Source organism: Pogoniulus pusillus, chromosome 11 (genome assembly GCF_015220805.1).
Source record: "Pogoniulus pusillus isolate bPogPus1 chromosome 11, bPogPus1.pri, whole genome shotgun sequence".
NCBI lineage: Eukaryota > Metazoa > Chordata > Aves > Piciformes > Lybiidae > Pogoniulus > Pogoniulus pusillus.
This window is the reverse complement of record NC_087274.1, coordinates 7,899,039-7,927,021: the sequence shown is the minus strand read 5'-3', so window position 1 is coordinate 7,927,021 and position 27,983 is coordinate 7,899,039. Positions and strand designations below refer to the sequence as shown.

The window sequence follows — 27,983 nt, the reverse complement described above, 5'->3', positions numbered from 1 at the left end:
ATCATAGAGTCTGACTGTCGACCCAGCACCACCATGCCCACTAAACCACGTCCTGAAGCATTATGTTTATAATGTTTTTTTTGAACGCTGCCAGGGGCTGGTGCCACCACTGCTTCCCTGGGCAGTCTGTTTCATCCTGGAGGCATCAGTATTCATGTCCTGGACCCACAGTTCTAGCAGAACAGGTCAAAACACCTGGACTAAGCCAGGCGTGACCTGGCAGAGCAGTATTTCTTAGCAGAAGAGCCGGTTCCGGCTCTAACAATTCCCAGCCGGGGCTCGGTTCAGCGGTGTCACCTGTGCCTGGGAGAGCTGCTGCTGAGCCCATCTTTAAGTCAGCATTTTCGCTGGAGACCTCACTGCTCCTCCGTGCAGTTTCAGCAGTTCTGAATTGTGGATGTAGCAAAGAGCGGCAGCTGGAAGGGAGCCTGGGGCCTCCTGGACAAGAGGCTGCCTGGAGCTGGCAGTGGCAGCAACCATGCTCTCCTTGCGCTAGAGCTATATTAGAACACCGCCCGTGGGACAGGGCAGCCCCTCCGCGGGGTGCGACCGCCTTACTCCCCTTCTTTGTTGGCCACCGCTAACACGCGTGGAAGCCTGAGGAAGTTCCGCTGGCCCAATAGCCGCTGGGTCAGAGGTGTTGGGAGATATCCTCCTCAAACTCAACCGATCCACCGGGGCCCGGTCGGGCCAGCGGCGGTGGCAGGGGTCGCCTCGGGCTGGGAACTGCCTAGCACCGGTGAGCGTAGGCGGTACGGGTCGAGGCCAGGGAGCCGCGCAGGTCTCAGGCGAGGTGTGTGTTGCCGGGCGGGCACAGTCCTACGCCTGCGGCGGGCTGCTGTGCGCTGGGGGTGCGCCCGGCACCGGCACCGCCCCCGCCCGGTGAGCGCGGCCCCCTTAAGGCCCGGGGCGGTTGCGCCGGGCGCTTCATGAATGGAGCCACGTGACCCAAACATCACGTGACGTATCCGTGAGCAGCGGCGGCGGCGGCGGCTCGCGGCGTCCCGGTCCCTCCCAGCGCGGCCTCCCCCGCCCGGCCCGGCCCCGGCGGCTCCGTGAGGAGGTGAGTGGCGCCGCCGCCGGTTTCAGCGGCGGGCGCGGCTCGGGTGGCGGGCGCGGCCCTGGCACCGGGAGGGGCGGAGTGGCGGGCCGGTCCCCGGGGGCGGGCCGGGGCGGGGCGGGCACGGCGGGCCCGGGATGGCGGTCGGGGCTGCAGCCGCGGGTCGGCGGGTGTTGCCTGTGGCCGCCACCGCTGACTCACGGCGGGAGCTCCGGGGCCAAGACTGCCCCGGCGCCGCCCGTCGCGCCTCCCGCCCCTGTTCCCCGCCCCTCCCGGTCTCCCGCCCTACGGTCGAGCAACAGGTGCGCGGGGCCGTCGGCCCGGGGCCTGGCCCCGCCCGCCGCCTCCGGGGCCGTCGGCGGGCACCACAGGGGCGTCCCGCTCCTCCTTGCCGTGGCTACTGCCAGCCTTCGTCTCCCTTCGGAGCGAATGTCCCTGGGTCTGGCCTGCCCGTCCCGGCCCCTCTGCGCTCCCGGAGCCCACCGCGCCCTGGTCCGTAGTGGAGGGGCGGAGGCACTTGCGTGGGCCAGCGTAAGGGCCCTCTGGGAGACTTCCTCAGCCACCAGCCGCTTTGCCCAGCTCACGCCGCGGGCCTGTTTCTTGCTGTGTGGTTCCTCCTGGTGAGAGGAGAAGGAGGTCTGGAAGGGTGAGGAGCCATGAAGGGACCTCGAAGAGGCTTGGCTGCAGGTGGGACGGCCACGCTTCCCCACTGCCGCCACCCCAGCGCTCGGCGTTGATGGTGCTGACTGGGAGAGAGCTGGTGGCCAAGGGGCCACGCCTGTGAGGATCTGATCCCTGTTTTGCGGGGACCCTGCCAGAGCCCCCGGTGGTGGGTAGGTGAAGGGGCAGGCAGGAGCTGGGGATCTGCTCGGTGCTGAGATGATTCCCTTGGCAGTTGGCACGGAAGCATCTCCAGTGGGACTGTGAGGCACCAGCGCTGAGTGTCTGAGGGGGTGTTCGTGTGGTCTTGCTGTCCAAAGCTTGGGGGTCTCCCAGAGCCAGCTCTTCTCTTTAACAGGGATTAGTGGAGTCAGTCCGGGTGGGTGGGACGTCTTCATGGCTGCCCAAGCGGCCGGGGTTGGAGCAAGCTCTGCAGGACTCCCAACGGGAGAAGGGGACACTGGAGAGACTGCCCTGACCTCGTAGGTCACTAACTGGGGAGTCACCTGCTTGCTTTGGTTTTCTGGGAGGGCTGTGTGAGCTGATTCACAACCAAGCAAACAAACCGAGTATGGAGGCCACGCTGGGAGTGAGAGCTCTCCTGCGGCGTGCGCGGCCGCTGCCAGCAAACCCACCTTCATCTGCCTGCCCGGTGCTGGGGAGCACAGCCCTTTCCTCTGCCTCCCGGTCCCTACCGATGGGCCTCCCTGCTGCCCTCCCGGCTCCGTGCCAGCCTGCGCTGGAGCGGGTGACGTCACCGTGTTTACACGGGGCTCGTGGCACGGTTCCGCGATCGGGAATGTGGAGAATGGGGCCCGCGTGGAGCCGTGCGCGGTGCTGTCAGCTCCCTTGTGCCGCCTTTGAGCTGAGGAGAGAATTGGCTGCGCTTGTGCTGAGTTCAGGCCTTTTGAGCTCGGGGGAAATGTGTTGAGACTGCATTTTCTTCATTGCAGTCATCGCGTTTGGCACTTTTCAGTGTGATCTTTCTTCAGGAAGCTATCAAAAGCTGAGCGATCAGCAGTCTAGAGAGTTAGGCCAAGTCTGGTTTCTGTCCTGGTGCCAGTTCTCTGGGTGTCCTCTCTGTGTGCTGACAAATAGCCCTGCCTCTGAGCCTTCAAAGGAGGCTCAGAAAATAGCTGTCTCTGGTTTGTTCTTCTCGTTTTACTGACTGACTTGTGTGTTGCTACATCTGATTTTGATCCCCCTGGGCAGAGGGATGAGGAGGGGTGGGATCACCAGGTGCTTTTGGGGGTGGTCCTGTTACAGCTTTGATGGCTGTTGTGGGAGGCTTCTGCCTGAGGAGATTGGATTCCTCTGGGTAAAAATTCTTGGTTCTTAAAAATTCAAAGGAAGTTAAATTGCTGCTACCATGGACTAGGACCAGCCTCTTATCTGGTCTGCTGACAGCTCTCTCCCATCTCTGCTTTAGCAGAAGTCCTGGTGCAAAGGCTGGAGTGAGTCACTCCTTCTGCAAGGTCAGGACTGCAGGAACAGCCCTGCGGATTGCCTGTCCTGCCTCCAGGAACTCTCTCCCATTACCTGGGACAGCATATTTGTTGCTGTGTTTGTTTTATTTCAGCCATGCTCTAGTGAAGAGAGCTGGCATGCTTGCTGGGCAGCTGGAAATTCTTAAGTGCCACAAGGCAAATGAATTTCTGTGGTCCCATTGACCGCACCTCCCCTTGGCACCAGAGGACAGTGCAGAAGAGAGGTACTGAAGGGTGACATCACTGGTCTCCCTATCTATTCCCTTTCTTCCCCCTATTTCCCAGCTGCTGTGTTGTTTGCCAAGTGGAAGAAGAGGAAGGAGATACTACAGTGTGGGAAGAAGTGAAGAACTGATTTTATGAAGCAGTTGCTTGCGTGCTGTCTGTTCTGTGTTAGGCTGCTTCGTTGCAGCTACCCTCTTTGGATGGCAAAGTGACCCTCTCTATGCCAGCACTGTCAGGTTGTAGAGATATCTCCTTGGAAGGAGCATTGTTCTCTGGGTATAAATAGCCTGCCTCCTGGCAGGCTGCAGGCTTTGGGAACGTTGCTGCTGGTGTCCTGGGGAATGCTGACCCCGTTCACCTCTAATAGGTGGTAGATGCATTGCGGGGAGCCTGCGCCACAGCTGCTTGAAGAGCATAAATTCGTATTTGCTGACTTGTGCATCTGGTTCTTGGCTGTAACTGTACATCAGAGTCTCTTGCATTTAGCAAAGCAGCAGCAAACAAAATTGCTGTTGACAGGCACAGAGGAGACAAAAGGTACAGAGGTGCTTGTAGGCTGTGCTTACACAGGAGCACTTGCCAGCGCTGTTCCTAGCTGTTTGAGGTGCAGCTATCTCTGTCGAGCAGCATCTGAGTGGATTAATTCATTGAGCAGTGTGCTAGCACTCTGAATTAAAGCCTCAGGGGAGGAGGTATGCAGGGACAAAAGCAGAAGCTGGGATACGAGTGACTGTAAAACCAGACCTGGGAATTGTTCTTACCAGTTCTGAGGTCCTATTGTCCATGCTGCTGAAGGAACCCCTGGTTTTATTTGCTCCTAATAATTGTTTTCTTAAGAGCATACCTTGGCTCTGAAGATAAGGGAGGGGGAAGGTGGTTGCAGACTTTGGCATTGCCATGGACCCATAGGGACTTTATCACAGCAAGAACCTACAGTTGGGATCAGCTTTCTGTGACCAGGAGAGGTAGAGGCTGCTGAGGCACTGTCCCGAATTTGTGATGGAATTCCAATGTGCCAAAATACTTCCTTGTACTGCAGTATCAAGTTGTCCTTCTGTTCCTTGAGAAAGGTTGGGTGCAGAGCTTTGACTCAGACCTGGTTGGGCTGACTGTCCTGGGAAGCAATGAAAGGTTGGGGAGGCATGACTGCAGCAGTGGTGGTCTGACCCGCAGGATGCCCAGCAAGGCATGGCGTAGAGGCAAAGGCTTCCCTGTACTCCTTAGCCGAGGTTGTGGGGTGTTAGGGGCACCTAGAATTTGGTAGAACTCTTGTCCCAGGGAACTTTTGGGCTGTGCTTGAGCACCTGTTGGAAGGGTGTGTTGGAGTGACTAGCTGCCTTGCTGTTCTTGGGAGTGACAAGGATGAGGATGGGAGCAAGCGGCTCAGAGTGCCAGTGTGCTGAGTCAGCATGACTGGCCTGGAGCAGCCATGCTCTGGACCCAGCCTGCTGCCTGCCAGGCTATTTTTAAAATCATGGCTTCTGTGTATTCAGACTTGTCCTTGTTTTCTAATTTCCCCTACTCCAAGCAAGGGGAAAAAAACAAACCAAACACCCCCCCTCTCCCCACCCCCCCCTCCAAAAAACTCAAAACAAATGAGCAAAACCCCCCAACAAAACAACCTAGCCAAAACCCCCTCACTGTCACAAAGTCTCGATTAGGAGAGGATGTGTGAAGGGGCAGCATTTTCTGCTTGAGGACAGAATCAGATGCTTTTGAGTCCAGCTCAGAGCTGCATGTTGGGTGTCCGGGGAGGGGGACAGTGGGATGTGCTGCAGCACAGGGTATTGCTGCTGGACCCTGCCACAGGAACATTGCTGGCTCTGCCACATTTTGGGGCTAACCTGGATAACCTGGCTCTTTTCTTCTCTTCCAGAACCTGATTGACAAGGCTGCCGTGTTATGACGACCCCCAACAAAGGAAACAAGGCCTTGAAGGTAAAGCAGCAGGTGGAGGGAAGGGGCAGAGGGTGGCGAGCGCAGGCATTCACTGCAGGTTTCACAAACGTGTGCTGCCTTCTCTTGCAGGTGAAGCGGGAGCCAGGCGAGAATGGGACCAGCTTGACAGATGAGGAGCTGGTGACCATGTCTGTGCGGGAGCTGAACCAGCATCTACGAGGCCTGTCAAAGGAAGAGATCATCCAGCTGAAGCAGCGTCGGCGCACACTGAAGAACCGGGGCTACGCGGCCAGCTGCAGAGTCAAGCGTGTTACCCAGAAGGAGGAACTGGAGAAGCAGAAGGCAGAGCTGCAGCAAGAGGTGGAGAAGCTGGCCTCCGAGAATGCCAGCATGAAAATGGAACTTGATGCTCTCCGCTCCAAATACGAGGCTCTCCAGAACTTCGCCAGAACCGTGGCCCGGAGCCCTGTGACCCCTGCCCGGGGGCCTCTCACCTCCAGTATGGGGCCCCTCGTCCCTGGCAAGGTTGCTACTACTAGTGTCATCACAATAGTGAAATCCAAAACGGACGCCCGGTCTTAGTGAAGCGAGTGTTGCCTGAGCTTGTCTGTGCAGGGCAATTAGGCACAAAACCAGCCTGGAATCCCCAAAGCACAAACCCTCCCCTCATGGGTCCGGGTTCCTTCTACTTGGCCCAGGACTGGCCTGCTGATCACTCCAGTTTTGTTTTGTTGTGTCCAGATTGGTATGAGCAGTGGTGATGCGTTCCTTGTCCTGTGCAGACAGAGCCTCCCCACCCAGCAGTCTGTAGCCCTCGGGTGCCCTTGGGACAGACTGCAAGATCTTGGTTTTCTAGCCAAAGAAAGTCTGTGCAGTGTGGCAGGGTGTCAGAAGGGCTTGGGGAAGGTCCGGAGGGAGGCTTTCTTCCTTGGGGGCCAGGAACCCTAATCTTCGGTCACTTCCAAAGGCTTTATTTCATTGCTCTTCCAGGTGGTGCATCTCGGTGTCTGACTGCCAGGCACCTGAACCTGCTGCTTTTGTCTCCTTTGGTACCTGTAGTTGCAGTTGGGGTGTTCTATGTTATAGGTTTTCATTCCTTTCTAGGTGTGCCTCTGTGCCCTAACAGTGGGTTTCCCTCAGATGTCCGTTGCGTTAGCTGTGTAAACTAGCAGTGGTGGAAGGGAAGATGCTGCCGTGTCCAGCTGCTTCTGTCCCAGCGCCGGGGGAGGAGCTGCGACAGGGCCCTCAACGGGGCCCCAGCACCCCAGGGGAGGGAGGGAAGGTACCGTGTTGACTGCAGGCCGGTTTTGTGCCTAATGTGTTGCACTGAACAACACCAAAATCACTAAGTTGTTCCCGTGTTTTGAGGGTATCAAGTGTCTCTAGTGTGATGGTTTACACAACCAGTTTATGTGGTTAAATAGCCCTTTATTTAAAGAGAGAAACATCATTTTAAGAGTTATTAAATTATCTAAGTTTAAAATTAAAAGTCAGACAGAAGAGAGAGCGTATTTATAGTCAGCTTTTTTTATCAGAGAGGGCGAGAATATTTGACCATAGGATAATGGGGAAATATTCTCGGAGACTTTGCTAGTTAAGACGTTAATAAATAAATAATTTTAAAGTTTCTCATGAACCTCCCGCAAACTGTTTGTGGGCTCTGAGGTTAGTTTTTATAAAGAGTTATCAGACTTTATTTATAAAACTTAGAAAAAAAAAAAAAAAGACAAAAAAAGAGGCAAGTCCTGTTTGATATCTTTTTGCAATTGTACCAAAAGTGACTTATTCTCGACCTTGCTGGCTTCCGTTGTGTCCCCTTGTGTTGCGCTCTCTGAGCTCTCGCGTGGCGCTGTGGTGTGGTGGTGCCAGTGGCTGCCTTTACCATGTGCTGTCATTTCCCATCCTGCTGGCATTTCCCCCTAAGCTTGACTGAGAGAGATTGAGCTGGAATCTCTCTGAATTCTCCAGAAGGATTCTGGCACATGGGCAAAGGCACTGCGGCTCTGGAAAGCAAAAAGGGATAGCTGGTGGCAACCAAGCAGTGGTGCCTGCCCAGAATGTGCTTCCCGGCAGGGGTCTGCTGCAGGAGCACAGGCAGCTTGGGCCTCTTGCTGACACAGTTACCTGAATGGGGCAAATGTTGTGCTTTGCCTTCTCCAGCGAAGCTGGTGGAGAAGTAACACAAGGGAGAGTTGTCGAAGTTTTGGAGGTGACTGGTGGGATTTAACTCTGGATCCCGTGGTTGGAACTTGTTGCTCTTTGGCTTTTCTGACAAGAGGGGTGAGCGTGCCTGACTTCTGGGCAGTGCTGGGCCAGTGCTAGTCCCGAGTGTCTGCACACTGCTGAAAATTCATTGTGGCATGGTGCTGTCTTCCCTGGTATAGCTTCTGTCTGTGGGTGTTGGAAGAGTGCTTAGACTTACAGTTGTGTGACACAGCTGAGAAGCTATTTGTGTCCAGGCTCCATTTCCACACACACTTTGATCCCTCTCTCCCCTTCCCAAAGATCTGAGCTGATTGCTGAGTTGCTTTAGGATGTGAGGATTGAAGTCTTTGCGATCTCCTGGCTGCTGAAAGTTTCCTGAACCGAGTGGGCAGACCAGGATGGCACAGGTGAACCTACAGTCTTGCAGAGAGATGGATTTTGGTGATGTATTTCTCTTGTAGCTGGAATGATACTGCCATCCTCTAGACTGAGAAGCAGGGAAACCTGGTAAATGCAGCATTCTGGCAGGGGAAGAGTGGATAATTGGGGATTTCCTGCTGGATGGGGCGATCACCTTAGCTCTCATTGCTTGGGAGTTTAGGGAGGTGTTGTCTGGGATGGTTTTGCCAGTTAACTTCCTGAATGTACTTTGGAACGTTGTCTCCAGGCTTCCCCTTCCCAACCCTGAGCTTTTTCTTCTTTGAGATGAACTGTCTGATGTACTGCTTCCCATTGGATGGGCTGTGCACTGAGCGGCACTCGGCACAGAGCTCTGGGCTTTCACCCGTGTCTTCCAGCTGGTGATGAGGTGCCTAGAAGAGGCAATGTATCCCTAAACATGGAGACTTCCAGTTGGGCTGGAGTGTCAGTCCCAACCCTGTCCCTCCTGGTTCCAACCTGAAGTCAGAGCTGTCTAGAGTGCATTCTAAACCCAGATGGAGGCCTGGCCCCCAGTGTGCAATCAAGGCTTTATGGGGCTAGTTGAGAACTAAGCTGCAGGGGCTGGAGGAGACGATGACAGGCAATCTTGCAGCTGTGGTGAACTTGCTTCTGTTGTGCTGTGCAGCAAGGAAATGTTCAGGTCTGTCCCTGCCTGCCGGGTGGCAGCCATGCTGTTACTGATAAAGAGACTGTGCTGCTTTTAGAGTGAGACCGTGAGTCAGGAGAATAGAGCATGCGGCAACACTGACTCAACCAGATGTTAATGCCATTTCTCCTCCCCTCTGCTGTGCTTGCAAGCTTATGGCCCCACCTGCTGCGAATGGCTGAGGGTGTTTGATGAAGACACGTCGTGTAGGGGAGAGCAAGTGCAAAGCCATGGCTGAAGGGTGTCTGTGTGTAAAAGAAGCTCTGCAGGTTCTGGGCTGGATGTCAGCAGGGACGAGGTCCCCTCGTGAGTGCCGCTTCCCTACGCTAGCGCATTGGTTTTGGTTCTGTTCCCAGTGAAGTGCTGGACCCTGAGTGATGTATTCCTGCGGTGTCCAAGGAGCCTCCTGTTAGCTCCTGAGACCCAGTCCCCTGCCAGCTGGCCTCCTGTGCCCGTGCGAGGCGACCCCTGCCCCGAGCCGTCGCGCTGACCTCTCTCGTGTATAGCGTTCTGGAGTGTGGCAGTTCTTGTTCCTGAGGTGCTCGTCCGTTTGGTTTCCTGCTGTGAAGGGTGTCGTGTTTTTTTTCTCCTTTTCCTGGTGCCGTCACTGCGGTGGCTGGGGACGAGGGGGCTCTGCCACGGCCTGCCCCCGAAGCAACCCTTGGAGCGTCCCCCGCGCCGCTGCCGGGGATTTGTGTATCTTGTGGTGAATTGTGTACAGTTTGTACCGCCCTGCGCAGCCTCGGCGGGCACTGCTCTCGGGCTGGGGCGAGCCAGGCTGCCGTGGGGAGGTGGGCAGCTGGAGGGGGCATACTTGGCCAGTCCCCGGCCGGCCCTCTGCTGAAGGCTTTCTTACCTATCTGCCCGGGCCGGGCCCGCGGGCCTCCTTGCCCGGGCTGTGGGTGGCTGTCCTAGGGGAGGTCTCCCTATGGGCTCAGCCCCTGGCCCGAGCAGGCAGCCTGAGACTCCAGCGAGGGCCCCGGTGCCGCTGCGCTGCAGGGTCGGGGCGCCGGGGCTGGGCAGGGCGGGCGGCGATATTTATTGCTAAGTTATTGCCCGGGCGGGCCGGGTGGCCGTTATTTATTGCTGTACAGTGTCCGTCCGCGGCCGCGGCCGCCGCTGTTTTGTACGTGACAATAAACCGCTTTCAAACAGCCGCCGCCTGGCGCTTCCTTGGGCGCGGTCCGCCGCGGGGCCGGGGGGCGCTGTTGCGGGCGGCGCGGCGCTGCCGGCAGTGGCGCACAGCCGCTCTCGCCGGTGAGCGGAAGCGGCTCCGGCAGGGCGGCCGGCAGCGGAAGCACAGCGCTTCCGGGGCGATGGCGGCCGGCGGCAGCCTCAGCCGCTCGGAGCGGAAAGCGGCGGCGCGCGCCGAGATCCTGCTGCAGGAGGAGCAGCGGGACCGGCGGAGACAGGTACGGCCCGGCGCGGCCCGCCTCGCTGCTGCGGGCTGTCGGGGACTGCCGTGACCACCCGTGTGTACCGGACAGGTGTCCCGCATCTGGAGGAAGCCGCCGGCAGAGCGGAGCCCCGAGGAGTGCCAGGTGCTAAGTGAGAGCGAGGACATCGTCAGGGAGCTGGAGAGGCGCCGCAAACGGCGGGAGCGGCTGCGCCGGCGACAAGAGGAGGTGGGCGACGGGGGAGCGGCAGGCTCAGTCCCGCCCGCGGGCTGGCGGCGCCTCCCCGGAGCCGCGGCTCGGTTGTGGGGAGCAGGCCGCGGCTGGGGAGAGGAGCTCTGCGCGCTCCGGCGGGGTGAGGTCGCCAGGCTGGCTGCTGCAGGGTAACTCCAGAGCTGCCGCGGGTCGCGGTGGAAAGCTGCCGTGCTGCGTTACAGGGAACGCCTCTGGCTCCGATGCTGTGGGCTTCCATATCCACCCTGCGTTGGGCTCCGCATCAGTCTTATTTCTAGGGGCTGCCAAACCGTGTCTCTTTCCTAGTGTGTGGGTTTATGCGTGTGTCCTGTGCGGGCACGTCTAGGGAGGGTGGATCTCTACCTGTCGCTACCCAGGAAGTTCTTCCCTTTCATCTTCCCTGGACAATACCCATGAGCTTTTATTTGGAAGCCACTTCTGATAACGTTTGTGTTGCTCTTTATGGTTAGACCCAGCCCATACTACAACTTCCAGGCAAATCCTCAGTCTTTACAATTTGGTGATGCACTCAGATATCTCTCAGAAACACGTGAACTTGCTCAGTTGTATTTTCTAGGTATGTGATGAACCAGAGGAGTTAAAGAGAAAGGTCACTGAGCTGGCCACTGCTGTCCGGAACGCCAAGCACCTTGTCATCTATACAGGAGCTGGGATCAGTACGGTAGGAGTCTTTGGGGGTGAGTGGCTGGAGCTTTGGGAGCTCCTTCAGGAATGCTGCAATGTTGTTTAGATTTGATTTTTTTCTGTGGTTTCCAAATGGCTGTGATGTGTGTTATGAGTCTGGGGTGCTGTGGTAACACTGCTGTGCTGCAAACTCTGACTGTGCTGTTGTCCATCATGGGGTATGCACCTGCTGCCCAGTTGATCCTCAGGCTGCATTGCCTCTGTGATCCTGTGAAGAAGAAGGTGCTTCTTACTTCAGTCAAGTCCTTTCAACTGCTTTTGGTATAAACCCAAGTTTGGTACTTTGGGTTGGCTGCATCAGTGGGACACACCCTAGGAACAGCTAGTGATTATCAAAACTTATAAATGGCAGTTTAAAAAGCAGTTGGGTTTGGGGGCCTCTGCTGGGGGAGTGGAAATCTGCTTCTGCCTCTAGTAACATGTTGTGTGTCACTTTGGTCACCTTTTTTACAATCTGCTGATGCACAGCACGAATTCTGGGCAAGGGGGTATGAGTACTGATGTGACAAGTAGTTTTGCTAAAGGGACCAGAAATCTGAGTCTAGTGAAAATAAGGAAAGGTTCAAGAACTGAGTTCTGTATAGGGAAATGGAGACGTACTAAGGGCCAAAAAAAGCTGTGGAGGCATTCTATGATGGTAGAATGGAAGAAAATAAATGCCAGAAGTGAAAATGAGTTGTAAGGTAAGAAGAGAGATACAAAAGAAAACATGAAAGCATTTTCCTGCTATTAGGCAGCTGCTGTGCTAGAAAACTTGGGAGTGAACAAAAAGTCACCAGTGAATAACGTCTGTCTGGTTGTTCTGGGTGATGTGCTTGTGGACAAGAGGTGTGAACCTTCCCGTCAGGCCTTGTTTTTTCTCTCCTGGTAACACAGGCAGCTTCAATCCCTGACTACAGAGGCCCTAATGGCATATGGACATTGCTGCAAAAGGGCAGGAGCATCAGGTAAGGACACACACTCTGAGCTGTGCAGCTGAAAGCTGGTACTAGAAGAGAGATTAAGGGGCAATTCCAACTTCTTTTTGACTTCTCAGGGCTACAGATCTGAGTGAGGCAGAGCCCACACTCACCCACATGAGCATCGCCTGCCTGCACAAGCACAACCTGGTAAGGTATTTTTTCTGCACCTTACTTGTGTTCCTTCATCTAAGTAAGATTAAAAACCCAACACGAAAGAAAAACCTTTTCATGAGTTGCCTAAATACTGGTGGCTACACATTCACATGGGAAGAAGTCTCTGTGCTCAAGCAGAGCTGAGTCTCCCTTAGGTTAGCTCTAAATAAGCTCTGGCAAGTTTTCCCTGGTGCCTTTTCTTCAGGGATTTGCTTCCTGATGAGGTTGGTCTAGGGGACTGGCCACAAAGTCAACCAGACCTGTAGAGTTATTTAGCATAAGTCTTTGCACTGAGCTTCTACAAACGTTTGTTCTTCACACTTTCCTTCTGCTGGTTCTGCTCTGATGTTTGGGGCTACTGGAAACATAGGCATTGCCTGCATTTAAGCATTCTTCTCCTGGTCTGTTAGCTCAGTGTTTCATTACCTTCAAGGTGCAGCATGTGGTGTCTCAAAACTGTGACGGGCTGCACCTGCGGAGCGGGTTACCCCGAGCAGCAATATCTGAGCTTCATGGAAACATGTACATAGAGGTGAGTGCCCAGAACAGGACAGCCTCACAGGAGGGTAATGTAATCAACTACCACTAGCTCAAGAAGAATTAGTACCAAGGGCTAGCCTCTGCTTAGTTCCTATCTTTAGGCCATTTGATTTGGAGTGAACTAGTTATCCAGCACCAAAACAAAGTGTTCTGTACAAGACTGCAGCTTTTCCCCTGCACTTGCTAGAGCATTCTGAGTACCCTTGCTCAGATACTCTCTGAAATCCCTCTTACTGCATAGCCAACAAGGTCTTGTGATTCTACTTGCTACGCGAGGTCTTCCAAATTAGCATCTGATTCCTGATGATCCCTTCTGCTTCCAGTTTATTCTCCCCAAAAAGTCCTTTTCTTCTGACAGAAGTGCTTGGCTCTGGGCCATTCTTAGGCTAGATGCTGGTGATGTAACAGGCTTTTTGCTTTTGTCCTGACCAGGTCTGCACTTCCTGTACACCAAACAGAGAGTACGTGCGAGTGTTCGATGTGACGGAGCGCACAGCCCTGCACCGGCATCACACGGGCAGGATGTGCCACAAGTGTGGGGCACAGTTGAGAGATACAATCGTCCACTTTGGGGAGAAGGGGACATTGAGACAGCCCCTGAACTGGGAAGCAGCAACAGAAGCTGCAAGCAAAGCAGATGTGATTCTTTGTCTGGGTTCCAGCTTAAAGGTAACTTTAGAGACTCGGTGAAGATTGTTAGCTGCATTCCCTCTTGGTGATACACCTTGGTGCTGAGCAGTCTCCTCCCAAACAGACAACTGTAAACTCTGGTGTCAGGATTCGCCCACCATCTGTGATAGTCTCTCTTCCTCCCTCTTTCCCCTCCTGGTAATACATTCCTTTTCCTCTCGCTGATACGGTTTGCAGTTCCACGTGCCTTTGGCTGTACTGATAATCTCCATTTTGTGGCAGGTTTTGAAGAAGTACCCACGTCTCTGGTGCATGAGCAAGCCACCCACACGTCGTCCAAAGCTCTATATCGTCAACCTGCAGGTGAGAGAGCCTTTTGCAAGGGATTTGGCTGGTTTGGGCCAAACAGGACACTGGTGTGTGGTGAGTCTATCCACTCTGCAGCTTGCGGGGCCCGGGGCAAGGCTCCTTGGTGCACTGGGGAGCTGCCTGTAGCCGCCTGTCTGGTGTTACATTGCAGTGGACCCCGAAGGATGACCTGGCAGCCCTGAAGCTGCACGGCCGCTGCGACGATGTCATGCGGCTGCTGATGGCAGAGCTGGGACTGGAGATACCGCGTTACGACCGGTGAGTGACCCGGGGAGCCCTGCCGGCCTGCCTGGCGGCTACCAGCACTAGCGCCCCACAACGCTCACCCTGTCTCCGTAGGGCCCGGGACCCCATCTTCGCGCTGTCCGAGCCGCTGCGCCCCGAGGAGGAAGGCACGCACTCGCGAAAGCCGGTGGCCCCGCCGCCGGGCGTCGAGCCGCCGCCGCGGGAGGAACAGCCGTCGCGGGAGGATCCGCCGCCGCCTCCCGCCCGGGCCGGCGGGTGGCTGGGCCGCGGCTGCGCCAAGGGCGCCCGGCGCAGGAAGAGTCACTGATTGGGGCGGGGCCGCGCCCCAAGATGGCGGCGGGGGCGGGGCGGGGCGGGGCTGCCGCCGCCGGTGCGGGCGGACCGGGCGGTGCTGCCGGTGACAGCGCGGCCATGCTGCGCAACGGGGCGGCAGCGGGCGCCGGGGGCGGCCCCGCGGCGGGCGGCGCGGCCGCGCACCGGCCCGTTCGCGTCTGGTGCGACGGATGGTGAGTGGGGCGGGCGGCGGGGGCTGCGCGTTGTGTCGCCCGGAGAAATAAACCGTGTTGGCAGCGGCAGTGCCTCCGGCTCTTCTCTGACCGGGGTGGCGATGGGCCCCGGGGCTGGGCCCGAGCGAAAGCGGGACCGTCGCCGCCCAGCTGCTGCGGTGTCCCCGTGCAAGCGGCCGCAGGATGTGACCGCCCCGGAACCGGCAGGGATCGCGCGTTTCGCTACCCCACGGGCCTCGGAAAGCTCCCGGGCCGGGCTGCCGGTGGGGCCGTTCCGAGCGCCTGGCGCTGTAGCCGGTAACTGCCACCTGGTCCCGGAGTGCTGGGGACCCTGTTCTCCAGCTAGCTCCCCGGCCGGTCCCCTGCTTCCTGACGGGAACCCCATAATCTAATCAGTCCCCCGCTGGTTTTATTGCAGCGTGCGGGAGCGCTGCCGCCTGCCCCCGGCGAACGAACTGTAACCGCATCGGTCCTGCATCATAACAGCAGGGAGACTTTAAACTCTGCAGCCAGAGGGGAAGGACTCCGCTAACGCTGCAAAGGTGGAAGGTCACCTCCTGCAGCTTCCCGGCGAAGCTCATCCCAGTGTCCCCAGTCTGAACCGGGGCTGTTCTCTTTCTAGCTATGACATGGTGCACTATGGGCACTCGAACCAGCTGCGCCAGGCTCGGGCCATGGGAGATTATCTGATTGTTGGAGTCCACACAGATGGTAAGAGGTTTTCGCAGCTTTTCACCTCGTGCTGCCGCTAGAATCACCAGGCAGCGCTGGCCGGGAGAGAGTGGAGGTACCCTGATACAAAGCGGGGTTCTTCCTGCAGCTCCTCAAGGAGCAGCAGCCTCCGATAGTGTCTTCCCTGAATAAGGGAGTGGAGTTACCCGATAGGCTTTCTGGAGTGAGAGTTGGCTAGTGCAGAGCTTACGGGCTTTGTTTGAGGGGTGATCTGGATTCTCTGCTGTAGAAATGATCGAACCAGGTCAGAATCAGATTTTGCTGGTGCAAACTGCAGAACTGATGCACCAAAGCCAATTAACTGTCCAGAGAGCTCGTTACCAGCCCATCTGGAAGTAAAGTGCTAGGAGGTAGTTCTTGTTCCAAATCCACCTTCACATGCTGGTTCATGCTAGGAAACATGCAACCCTAAACCAAGCAGAGCGTGAGGATGTTGTCTGAAAGGGGAGTTCCCCCTCAAGGGCTGCTCGGAGGCCCAGGTAGCCCCCACCAAGAGGAGAAGATGTGTGGGTAGAGGGAGGAGGTACTGAGACCTTTCACCTTCAGAGTGAATTTCAGGGCCCTCATTACACATGAGGGAAATACAGATGAGTTTAGATCTTTTCTGATCTAGCTGCGGGGGCTTCCTTCTCTACCACAACCGATTTCAGGTTGAATTTAGGCCCCCAGTGAGGTTCATCTGCCCATGAGATGAGTGAAGCTCCTGTAGGTGAAAGGCTTCTTAGCTGCAGTACCTGCTTCTAACTGGGTTTTTCTGTTTCTCGCCCAGAGGAGATTGCCAAGCACAAGGGCCCCCCTGTCTTTACACAGGAGGAGAGGTACAAAATGGTGCAAGCCATCAAGTGGGTGGATGAGATTGCTCCAGGAGCTCCCTATGTCACCACACTGGAAACCCTGGACAAATATAACTGTGACTTCTGTGTGCACGGTGGTGAGTGGAATTCTGGGGCGAGTCACATTAACACAGGCCCTTGGGCTTTTGTGCTCTCTGCTGCACCTGGAGGAATGCTCTGGCCAGTGCTGGCCCCTGGGCTGCCTTGTATGCAGAGATCTGCCTTGTCAGCACCTGTGTGGGCAGAGGGACTACTCCTGCTCTGGTGTTCTGGAGAAATACACCTGTGTGTAGGCAGCCTGTGAGTGGCCAGATCCCTTGGCTTTAAGCATCCCATTCACATACAGAGGCTCCCCAGAGAGGTTGTGAGGTCTCCTTCTATGGAGACTCTCAAGGCCTGTCTGGATGTGTTCCTCTGTGATCTGTGTTAGATAGTATTGTCCTGCTCTGGCAGGGGGGGTGGACTCAATGATCTCCTTGGATCCTTCCAACCCCTAACATCCTGTGATCCTGTGAAGCATGTTGCCTGGTGTTCAGGGGTTGCCCTTAGCATCAGCAGAAATTTGTGTATAAGGAAAGGCCATTTACAGAACTTTTATGTGAAAAACACTGTTGAAAAGGTAAGTGTGCAGAAATGCAATCCTGTTTATATCTGCTTACTCTGGGATGAGATCAGATCTGGAAAGCTTCTCTCTCTTCATCCAGCTGATAAGCTGTTGAAGGGCTTAGCTGACTGTGTGGTCAGAGACCTAGTTCTTACTGTGAGCACTTCTCAGTTCACAGTCAAAGAAGGGAACCAGTGTTCATGCATTTGTACTCTGTCCCTTCCTGGGACTGTTCATCCCACCTCAGTTCCTCCTCCCTGCCTCTCTGAAGGTATTTTGTTGGTTTAATCAGGAGTGGTCTTTGCACTCATTTCATGTGTCCTTCCTCATCTGATCTGAGCCACCTGCCATTTATAAGCCAAGTGTGTCATTAAATGTAAATAAATCGTTAATCTTCTCTAAGGTACACTTCTTCACGTGGACAGGGTGGCTATCAAACTGCTTGTTAGCTTAGTCGTCTCTCTGGAATGTGATTGGGGTACACAACCCCTCGCTAGACTTGGTGAGAGATTATGGCCACAGAGGAGCACTCGTGGCCTTTGCTCCAGTTTCCCTGTGTTTATCCCTGCTGCCAAATCATTCTGCACTTCTACCTGAATACCACCCGCGCACCCTGCAGCTTTGCCACGCTGTGTTTATGCAGAAGATAAGTTTTGAAACCACTTGAGCTTAACTAAAAAGGTGACAGGCAGCAAAGCTGCTGTTTCTGCCTTTTCTGGCATGTCAAGGTGTCCTGTCCCGGTGCCCTGAGGTGAGGGTGTGGAACTGGAGTATTCCTCTGCTGCCCCGAGCTGCCATCCAAGGTGTGAGAGCTCTCCCCAGCTGCCAGTGCTGCAGGGCAGGCTGCTTGCTCTGCCAGATGAGGTTTTCAGTGTGAAGATTTTGTACTATCACTTAAAGTAGGTGGGAGGTTCCAAGGCTGAACTGGAGTTAACTCTCTGGAAGGATGGCTTGATGGCACTGTGCAAGTGCCATCACTGAGGGGAGAACTGGCTCTTGGAGGACAGTTTGAAGGTGTAGCATGAACCCAACAGCTAAGACCAGTCCTGGAGACATTGAAGGGCCTTTTAATGCTGAGACTGATGAAAGCTGTTTGTTGTTATTCAGACAGCCGTTCACTTGTGCTTGCTGCTGGAGTTACTCTGGGGGCAACCAGCTCAAATTTTCTGGACCACCTAGGAAGCAGTGGGCCCGATGGGTAATGGTGTTTAGCATCCCAGAGTACACTTGTCTCCACAGCTAGGATGGTCTTGCAAGCCCCTAGCATTTCCACGGGATACAGGATGTGGCCCTGCGTGCATGCAGGGCTTTGGTTTGCTGCAGTTGTGGTCTGGTGTGCGTGCTGGGTCTGGGCAGCTGCTGTTGCTCTGAAACAGCTTTAGTGCAAGAGGGCTTGGGGCACGCTTCTGAGGCTTGTCTGTCTCTGCAGATGACATCACCTTAACGATAGATGGCAAGGATACCTACGAGGAGGTGAAGACAGCAGGGCGATACAGGTAAGCCCTTGCTGCTTACCTTCTTACCTGCTTGTGGGCAGAGTTTCTGGGTGCTTGTGCCCTGAAGGGAAGTCAGATGAAGCAGAGCTGTCTTCAGGTCACACTTGGTTTTGCTTCCACCATTTTGCCTTTTGGGAAGTGTCTCTCAGGTGCCAGGCCTTCCTGTTCCTGTCAGATGCTAGTTATGGTCCTTAAGCCTCACTGGGAGTTAGCTCTGCTGGGAAGTCTCTGCGAGGTAAGTTCTCACAAGAGCAGTTGCTGTGGTGTGAAGATGCAGAAGCTCAGCAGGTGAATACTGTACTTGATATTGGGAGCAGGTAGAAGGAAGGATGCCTGAGATGGCCCTTGTTTTGTACTGGCCAGGTGTCACAGATGTTGTGTGGTGACTGGGAAGGGAAGCATATACTCCTGTGGCTTCTGCTTTATCCTTTGCTTGTGTCCCTGCAGGGAATGCAAACGCACCCAAGGTGTCTCCACTACCGACCTCGTTGGCCGCATGCTGCTCATGACTAAGGCTCACCACAGCAACATAGTGAGTCGGAGGGCCTCGGGTGGGAGCTTGGAGTCCAGGGCCTTTGCCAGCTCTTTCCTTTTGCTGTCTCAAACAGCAGTAGAGCTCCTAGGTCTGGCTTCGAGGTGCACAAAGAACTGGCAAGCTGATTATGGGCAGTGGCAGCCAAACAACCTGCTTATGTTTGCTTAAGTCTGTCTGGGATCACACCATGGTCTCAGCCCATGCTGCTTTGGAAAGATGTGAGGGATAAAAGCTTCAATCCCTCATGACTGGTGTGAGCTTCCAGAGTGTCATGGGAACGTTGTAACTAGTCTGTGGCTTCTCTGAGGGCGAAACTACACAGTGCAGCCACATTGGTGCCGGTACCAGCCCAGTGGTGCCAGACTTGGAAAGTCCTCTTCCTTCCCACTGAGCTGTATGCTTCTGTCTTCTGCTGTATCTAATCTTACCAGATTTTTCTTGATTTTCCTCAGCTCACTACCTGGTAGATAGCTAACCCAATCAAAGGGAAGTAAAGGAACTAGCTTTATGTTGGTTAGTGAGTTGAGTGGCTTAGTAAACAAGCAATCCAGTGAAAGGAATCACCTTGATAACAGCAGGGACAAGAGAATGGACCCACAAGGAGTTCAAGAGAGATGGTAGAGGGAGATATTTTAGTGTGCTGAGCTGATAAAACTGGCTTAGCTGTAGTATATAAATTCACAGCATGATCTGGTACAGTGCTGCTTAGCTGTCTGCAGAGATCTGAGCCCACCTCTAGTGGAGTGTCTTTGAAGGAAAGAGGATTGGTGTTTCTTAGGGGCTTGCATAGTAGAGGAAGGACATAGGTGTGCAGTACTATCAGATCTGCAGATTGGCCAAGAGCCACTGTCATTGCGGTGCCAGCTGAGATCAGATAAGGACATCTGACTCACACTAGGACACGACTCTGAATTAGATATTAACTAGTTTGTCAGCATTCAGTGCCAGGGATCAGTGGTGCACAGGCTGAGCCTGGGCTTTCCAGCACTTCTGCCACACACAAGCATGTTCTTGGCTGGTCTGAGCTGTACAAGTGCTTAAACATTTTGACTCTTTATCTCCCTTCAGGATGAGGACCTAGACTATCGGAAGCACACTGACAACTTTGGGAAGGTAATGTGAGTTCTGGTCATAGACATCTGGTTGTTGTCATGTCTCAGAAGGATTCCAAATGTGCTTTCTGGCCTATGTTACAGGGCTGTTTTTATCCTCACCTTTAGTTTCAACCTTAGTACATGTCTGCTGCCTTGTGAAGCAGCTGCCGTAGCCAGTGAAATAGGCAGGTGTGGCTGCAGTGAGCGAGCTCTCCTTAGCAGTGCTGTGGAGCTGCTGCACATGTTGAGCCTTGGCTGTTTTTTTGGCTTGCTTGTAAGTTCTCTATCGCTGCTTCCTTTGGCACCCAGGTGCTGCAGTTCCATCCTAGGGACAGCCTCTGTGCAGGCTCCTTTCAGTGCTGATGGGTCTAAAGGTGTTGCATTTGGTCCGGGGAGCGTTTGTTGCAGGAGTGTAGCTAGGCTGTGGTACTGCAGAACTGGAACTCACATCCCTGATTTTAAGTAGCAGAGCAAACTCCTGGACCTCTCTGCTTCCATGCCCAGCTCACACTCTGGGCTGCCTCTAAAGAGCTTTCTGTGCCCTTTGTATTCCCCTGGTTGTGGGATTGTCCCTGATGAATAACCACCTGGACCTACAGCTTGAGTAAGTCTCTTTTTGCTCACAAAAAGGCTATGTTGACCAGGCTGAATCATCTTCTTTGTCCCCCACCACGTTGGTTTTTGTGAGCAAGCTTTTGGGGAGGGTCTCTTGCTCCAGCGTGGCTGTTTTTTGGTGCTTGGCACCAGGTACTCTGCACGACCCCTGTCCCCTGCACGCTGCCCTTTGTACGACCTGGTCTGATCTGGCTGAGTTGTCCTTGTTCAAGTCTTGCAGAGCAGCTTTAGAGGCGCGGAGCCGGTGGCTCAGGGACTGTTTCCAGAGCTGCCACATGGCGGAGACAAAGCTCCATCTTCGGCGTCCCAGCGCTGGGACTGGGACCTGGCCCTGGCTGGAGCTGTGGGTGCTCCTCTCCCAGCCTGGCACGGGTGGCTGGGTGATGGGAGTGTAGGTCGGTTGGGTGTCAACTCGCTTTATAATCCTCATAATCTCCTGGAAATCGAAGACTGCCCTGTTACTCTTCCTTCTTTCTGAGCTTTCTTCTCAGCATCTTTTGGCTGGCTGTTGAGAGGACAATTCAGACTGTGTTTGACAGAGCCACAAAGGCTTCTGTGAGATTGTGTAAATATCTGGTGCTAAGCATGTCACAAGTTCAAGCTGCTAAGAGCTGTGATATTTGCTAGCAAATTAAGGCAAGTAAACTGCTCACAGCTGCCCTCTGTGTGTGTCCAAACCCCCTCCCAGAGCCTGAGGAGGAAATGTCTGTGGTGTGTGTTTTCCCAGGGGCCAAAAGGTCACAGTCCCTGGACTGGTGTCTCGCAGTTCCTACAGACATCTCAGAAGATCATCCAGTTTGCATCAGGGAAGGAACCACAGCCAGGAGACACCATCATCTACGTGGCTGGAGCCTTCGACCTCTTCCGTATCCTTGACTCTCTTTTGCCAAGAAAGTTCTGCTGGTCTCTTTGTTTTGAGGTTTCCAGTTTTGAGGCACCAGGTTAAGATATGTGCCTTTTCTCTTGTCCCCTTCTCTTCATGTGTGCATGTGAGGGAGGAGGCAGGAGATCTTACTGGCAGCTTCTTAGTCACAGGTTGCTGAGAAAGGATCTGTAGCTCTTCCCTAGAGTGATTTGTAGCTGTTGAAGGATTTCAGGAAGACAGTTGGTACTCTTTAGGCTCTGATCACACCCTAGTCCTTCCTGAGGACTGGCTGTCGTGGACCAAGTGACTGCACAGGGCACCTGGAGCAGACACTTCAGCCCTAAAATAGCCTTTGAGACATGATGCCAGAACAGGCAGAAATTCTGCACAGAAGCAAAGTTGAGTCCATGTAAGGTGGAGCTGAAAAGATGCCTGGCTTTTTCCCAGAGCCTGTGGAACCTGGGCAGGAAGGAGGCAACTGTTCTTAGAACATAGGCAACAAGTAATGCAAAAATAAAATCCTTTGGACTCCTGTCTCCTGCTGTGTTATTTTAGTGCATCTGTTTCTGTCCTCCTTACCCTGATTTCCATGTTAGCTTCAATGCCTTAAACAGGTCTACAGATATTGGGCATGTGGATTTCCTGGAGAAGGTTCACCAGCTGGCAGAGAAACCCTACATCATTGCTGGGTTGCACTTTGATCAGGTCTGTAGTAGAGCACTGTCTGAAGACACAGCATCTCAGCCTCTGTTCCTTCTGAAACAAGCAGGCTGAGCTCTGGAAGGCAGGAGTGAGGGAGAAGGGGATTGGGATTGCTCTGTCTTTCTTCTGACTGCCTGTTGCTTTGCTGTAGGAGGTAAATCGCTACAAAGGGAAGAACTATCCCATCATGAACATCCATGAGAGAACACTCAGTGTCTTGGCTTGCAGGGTAAGTGCCTGTTGGGTAGGTGCCTCTGCACTGTTCCAGGAACTGCCTGGAGCTGAGTGGTGTCCGCCTGTAGCCAACAACGTTCCATGGGTTCTTTGGTGTGCACTAAGAAGATAAAGATAAGATTGAATGCTTTAGGCTGCCCCAGACTGTTACATCAGCTGCAAAGAGGCAAGATGGCCCTGCAGAGCGCTGTGCTGCTTTGTGCAGTGACAGCCCTGTTCTTGTAGAAAGCTTCCTGCTGTAGCAGGAGAGAAAGTTCCTGGGAAAGAAAGAGGGGGGGAGGCTCAGAAATGTGTGCCCTGAGCAGCTGACTTTTGATGTGCTGTAGATGTATTACTAGGAAGCACATTCTTTAGGGCAACAAAAAGATGCTACATGCTGTGGCTGCAAACCCACTGTCCTGTTCCCCTATTTTTGCTCTCTACAACCAGATGATCTGCTTGAATCTGCTTAGGAAGAAGGCTGATCTCTGGGGTTGATTATTGTTTTGTTTAAAATTTGGACTGTTTACCTGATTTCTTTTCTAGTATGTCTCAGAAGTGGTGATTGGAGCCCCCTACGCTGTCACTGCCGATTTACTGGATCACTTCAGGGTAAGAGTCTTTGGGCATAGGTGGACACGAAGGTCTGTGGTGTGCTTAGGCAGCTAAAGTGGTGCAGAGGTATAGAAGAGATAGTCCTGCTCAGCAGCTTTACAGGGAGCTCTAGGAGGCACTGCCAAGCCTGCTACAGAAGTGGTGGCTTTGCTGATCTCCAGGCTATGCTGCAGCAAGCGCAGTGGTGTAGGTGGTGTGGGTTGGAATAAATTTACTACACTACTCAGAATTTTGGAAGTTGAATGAAATTGTATTTACAAAAGGTGGGCTAAACATGAAAGTATGAAAGGCAGTAAACATGTACAAGGCATATTTACATGTATTTACAATCCAACAACAGCATAAAACCACCCCCTCTGGACAAAAGGCCCCAGGGGGCAGCCAGCCTGTTGTCTTCTAATCTACCCCCACCACCTTGTACCTTCACCAGACAAAACAAGGCAGCAAACAAGATCTTAGAGAGGCAAGCAGCAAGCAAGAAGCAGCAGGAGAGATAAGACACTCTGCATTACTAAACTATATAGAAATTGGCAGAACCAATGAAATGAAATAAATTTATCTCTTATTTTTTCTTGGCCTCTTATCAAAATTCACCCAACCCCTTAACTGGAGCCTCTGGAAGGATCTAATTCTTATTTACAATTAAGCATAACCTCTGAACTGTATCGACAGGAGAAGTCCCTGTTGTCTTTTGGACCTTGTCAGTGACTTTGTGTCCTTCTGCAGGTCACACTTGTGTGTCATGGGATGACTGAGGTGGTGCCAGACAAGGACGGTTCTGATCCATACAAGGTAAGCTGTCAGCTGCTGCTGTCCATGCTGCTTTGTCAGCGTTGGACAGGTATTGTGTGGCTTTGTTCTTGTTCCTGAGCTGAGAAGTTTTGTTGCAGAGGATGCTACCCTAGCAAGTCCTTGGCAGGTGATGCTGTTTTTCATTCACCCCTGAGGGTAGCTGCTTGGAGCAGAGCCTACAAATCATTCACAGCAGCTTCCAGGTCTTCAGTCACTGTTTTATTTCACCTTTTTCTGATGCTTTTATGGCAGATTGAGAAATCCTGTAATCTTTGCTCAGTGCCAGTCCTTGCTCAGCTCCCAGATAGCTGAAGCTTTGCTTCCAGCAGTTACCTATTCTGCCCCGCTCCAGGGAGATCATTTTGTGTCGTGCCTGGCTGGGTGCCCATAGGACCTGCCATGACTTCTGCTCAGCTTTCACTGCTGAGCTGTAAACCCAGAGGTGCTGCATGTTTTTCACAGCTGAGTGCTGTGTTTGTTCCCAGGAACCAAAGAGACGTGGCATTTTCCAGCTGGTGGACAGTGGCAGCGACCTCACCACAGATTTGATTGTGCAGAGAATCATCAAGAACAGGTTGGCTTCCTTCATCTCCCAGTTCTGTTGTGTATTGTTCCATCCAGCTTGTCTGAGGACTAATTAATGGGATCAAACAGGAAGAGAAGGGTTTATCTAAACCCAGAGTCAGTGAACTGGGCCTTCATCTGCTGTAGCTTGGGCAGGCTGCTTAAATGTGGATGTACTGGACTGTGCAGGAAAAGGAACAGCTCAACTCAGCTGTGTCAGATGTGCTTCACAGCACGTCCTAGTATTTGTTTTCCTCCTCTATTAATGGTGATGTTTCCTTGCTGGGTTGTTGGTGAATGAAACATGCTGCTCTTACAGAGCTTTGCTCTTTTAGGCACAAGCCCTTCACCTTCAGTGACCTTGGCTCAGGTCAGTGTTAAACTGGATTTTGATATTACAGCATTAAATGCTCTATCTCAGGACAGATCAAGCATGGAATAGCAGCATGTTCCACAGAGGAGAAACAGAATCATAGAATCTGCAGTTTGCAGTTGGAAAGGACCTTTAAGATCATCAAGTCTAACCTTTTTCTCACTGGTCTGATGCTAAACAAGGCTCCTCAGTACCACATCTCTGCATCTTTTAAACACCTCTGGGGATGGAGATTCAACCAACTCCCTGGGGAAAATAAACGTTTAACCACTGTGGGATTCTAGGACCACAGAGCAGTGGTAACAGTCATGGGAAGCTCTGGGTGCTAGCTCTTAAAGAGGGATCTAGGGGTGAGGTTTCTGCAGTACTCTCAGAACAAAGCAGTGTTAGGAGAAGGCAGTGCTGCTCTGGGTGCTAGCTCTTAAAGAGGGAGATCTAGGGCTGAGGTTTCTGAAGTACTCTCAGAACAAAGCAGTGTTAGAAGGCAGTGCTGCTCCCCTACTCTGGGTGGTTTTAGTCTGATAGAGACGTGGATGGATGAGAATCTCACAGCATTTTGTGATTGATGCAGGCTGGAGTTTGAAGCTAGGAACCAGAAGAAGGAAGCAAAAGAGTTGGCAGTGTTGGAAGCCATGAAGAGACTGGAAGAGGAGAAGCACTAGGCCAGCAGAGAGGCAATGTGTGGGTTGCAAAGTGCTGCAGCCTCACCCTCTTGAGGAGCAGGACAGCTCTTTGAGAGGGGACCCCGATCAGGGACACCGCTGCTGGTGTGCAGGGTGTGCTGTCCTATCCTCTTCTGTCCTACCTCCTCCTGCATTAATTATGCAGACTTAACGAGTTGAGATCCTGCTGCCTAGTTTTTCCTCCATTAATCAGCTCCCATCCCCTTTCCCAGGAGGAGATTTTATGGAAAAACAAAACTGGTTTTAATTATACCTAATGTTTTAACACATCGATGTGCTTTTACCTTCTGCCATTTCTGGCTTTTAGTAGGAGGGAAATAGAGCAGCTGCCCAGGCCCCCTGTGCCCCTCCGGATTTGGCTGTCCTGAGTGTTGCAGGCAGCCCTTTGGGCAGTGGCAGGGGTGGCTGGACAGACTGGTGAGGGAGGCTTCCCTGGGGGAAGGACACAGCAGCCACGGTTCCTCCTGCGATGCAGCTTTTGGTGGGGGATGCTCTGCCAGCAATGTGCAGCTGCTGGAGGTGCTGATGGGCCCTGAGATTTGCTGTGCTACGACTTTAAGCTGCTGCCTCTGCAGAAACACCAGACCCAAAGCTACCCTGGGGCTACCTGGATAAAGGCTCTCTGCTCTGTCTGGGCCCAGAGAACCGTTTGCTGCCCCAGTGGCAGGCAGCAGTGTGGCAGGTGCTGAGGGGGCATGCGGCTGGTGGCGCAGGGACCCTCAGCTCTGTGATATCCCTGGAGGGCTGAGGCATTTCTTCATGTGAGGTGGGGGAACCCTGGGGGCTTCTGCCAAAGGCTTGCCCTGGTTTGAGGCAGCAGGACCCAGTGCTGCATGTGGAGCATGCTCAGAGCCCACCTCGCTGCTGCTGCTGCTGCCGGAGTTCACCTTGTGCCTGATGGCTTCCCTAAGGGAGGGACCTTTCGGCTGGCATTTCATGGCTGGTTTTGAGGGCTGGCATGCAGCATGTATGCCCCTGCAGGGAGGTGCATGGCCTGAGGCGAACGGGTGCTGGGCTGAGCCCCCCCTTTCTGCCTCTTACATTCCAGGCTGCTGTGGTGGGTGTCCTGAGCTGCTCCCTGCACTGTGCTGGATGGTCTTTCCACGCCAGTTCTGTTGTTCTCTCTGTTGTAAACTTATGTTGCTGATCATTAATAAAATATTGAAGAGCTGTGTTTTGCTTTCTTTGGGGCTTGAGCCTGGCAGTGGAAAGGGGTCAGCCCCCCAGCTGGATAGTCTTCTACAGCTGCTTTTCCCTGGAGCTCCGATGGGAGCTGGGGAATGTCTGCAGCGGCTCAGGAAGGAGCTTGTTGCTTTTGGGCAGCCTAACCTGTGCTTTGGGCCACCTTGGGTTTGGTCTGGCACTGAAGTTAGGGATCACTCTTGGCTAGAAGCCATTTGTTGTGCTGTGGGAGAAGGTTTGTGTTGAATTGACCAGAACATTGAACCAGACCATGTGAGAAGAGTCTTTGCTGTGCTCTGGGGCAGGGGTGGGGGTGGGCTTGCTTCCTGGGTTCTGAAATTGCAGAAGAATTTGTGCTGGGAAGGTGTCTCAGCAGTTAGTCACATAACCATGCTAGGCATGGAGGGAGGAGGTGACCTGGATTCCACTGCTGTGTTTCGGTGTATTGTGGTGCCAAAGCAGCATCTGGGAGCAGTCACAGTGGGTCTGTCCCAGGGGGACTGCGGTGGGGACAGCTCAGCCATGCAGCTCTGGAGCTCACAGCTTTCTCAAAGCCTGTGTTTGCATGTTGGCATTTTGGTGATGAATGTGTCTTCTGTGCCAGGAGCCGAGACACGTGCCTGTGTGACAGCTCTCCCTGCTGGGCACTGGGCACGGGGAGGGAGACTGGGGAACTGGGAGCCTCCTGTTCTCTCCTGGTGAGGCTGGAGTCCCTCAGGTGTCCCAGCAGCCCTGTCCCTGCACTGTGCTGAGCATGGGGGTTGCATGTGAGGGTGTCTCTTCATCCTGGGTTCCTCCTGGCTGTCCCAAGGCTAGTGCTCAGACCCAGCATTGCCACTGGGGAGGGCAAATAAGTTTGGCTGGTCCTCACTGCTCTGCAAAAAGGCTCTTCAGCAGCAATGATGAGCTCTGCAGGGAATTCTGCACCCTGGGGGGTGTGGGAATGATCCCAAACTTGTGCTGCCCTTTGTGGTGAGAAGATGCTTCCTGTAGAGGAAAGTAACACCTGTCTTGCCTCCTTGTCAGATTGTTGATTATGAAGAAAAGCCACTCCCTGTGACCCTTGCCTGGCTGGAGATAGTCCCCAGAGCCTGGGGAATGGAAACGTCCCTCTTTGTGATCTCACAGTATCATCAGGGTTGGAAGAGACCTCACAGATCATCAAGTCCAACCCTTTACCACACAGCTCAAGGCCAGACCATGGCACCAAGTGCCACATCCAATCCTGCTTTGAACTGCCCCAGGGGCAGCGACTCCACCACCTCCCCAGGCAGCCCATTCCAGTGTCCAATGACTCTCTCAGTGAAGAACTTTCTCCTCACCTCCAGCCTAAATCTCCCCTGGTGTAGCTTGAGGCTGTGTCCTCTCATTCTGACGCTGGCCACCTTGAGAGAAGAGAGCAACCTCCCCCTGGCCACAACCACCCCTCAGGTAGACAGCAATAAGGTCACCCCTGAGCCTCCTCTTCTCCAGGCTAAACAGTCCCAGCTCCCTCAGCCTCTCCTCATAGGGCACCCCTTGCTGCTGCTGTGCAGAGGCTGCTCCAGCCAAGCCCGAGGTTTTGCCCTTCTTGCCCGGAGGCAACAGCTGCTGCTGCTGCTGCTGCTGTGGGACAGGCTGGGGATTATGGAGCAAAGCTAGGAGTGGGTAAATCTAGACTGGATGGTAGGAATTTCTTCACCATGAGGGTGGTGAGACACTGGAATAAGTTGCCCAGGGAGGT

General features: G+C 53.9%; 3 protein-coding genes across 5 annotated transcripts; all 3 read left to right on the top strand.

The window, feature by feature from the left end:
• The first annotated feature begins 926 nt into the window (after positions 1-926).
• MAFG (MAF bZIP transcription factor G) lies at positions 927-6,978 on the top strand. Its single transcript, XM_064150835.1, has 3 exons — positions 927-1,063; positions 5,309-5,370; positions 5,461-6,978. Exons 2-3 carry the CDS (start codon positions 5,335-5,337, stop codon positions 5,911-5,913), a joined length of 489 nt encoding a protein of 162 aa, XP_064006905.1. The 5' UTR covers positions 927-1,063; positions 5,309-5,334; the 3' UTR covers positions 5,914-6,978.
• A 2,893-nt stretch (positions 6,979-9,871) lies between these two features.
• On the top strand, positions 9,872-14,208 carry SIRT7 (sirtuin 7). Its single transcript, XM_064150830.1, has 10 exons — positions 9,872-10,035; positions 10,111-10,248; positions 10,829-10,933; positions 11,833-11,903; positions 11,993-12,065; positions 12,505-12,603; positions 13,044-13,280; positions 13,524-13,604; positions 13,762-13,868; positions 13,950-14,208. The coding sequence occupies exons 1-10, from the start codon at positions 9,940-9,942 to the stop codon at positions 14,161-14,163; spliced, it is 1,221 nt and encodes a 406-aa protein (XP_064006900.1). The 5' UTR covers positions 9,872-9,939; the 3' UTR covers positions 14,164-14,208.
• Positions 14,209-14,264: 56 nt separating this feature from the next.
• PCYT2 (phosphate cytidylyltransferase 2, ethanolamine) lies at positions 14,265-26,248 on the top strand. Of its 3 annotated transcripts, none has more exons than XM_064150827.1 (13): positions 14,265-14,362; positions 14,985-15,073; positions 15,864-16,025; positions 17,961-18,027; positions 18,475-18,559; positions 19,631-19,675; positions 20,999-21,137; positions 21,759-21,841; positions 21,990-22,067; positions 22,598-22,663; positions 23,393-23,458; positions 23,944-24,032; positions 24,967-26,248. In XM_064150827.1, exons 1-13 carry the CDS (start codon positions 14,268-14,270, stop codon positions 25,055-25,057), a joined length of 1,155 nt encoding a protein of 384 aa, XP_064006897.1. In that variant the 5' UTR covers positions 14,265-14,267; the 3' UTR covers positions 25,058-26,248. The 3 variants fall into 3 exon arrangements, with proteins under 3 accessions (XP_064006897.1, XP_064006899.1, XP_064006898.1); XM_064150829.1 differs by lacking the exon at positions 24,967-26,248 and adding an exon at positions 24,358-24,956 and having other exon boundaries at positions 14,287-14,362; XM_064150828.1 differs by lacking the exon at positions 14,265-14,362 and adding an exon at positions 14,450-14,904.
• The last annotated feature ends 1,735 nt before the right edge of the window (positions 26,249-27,983 follow it).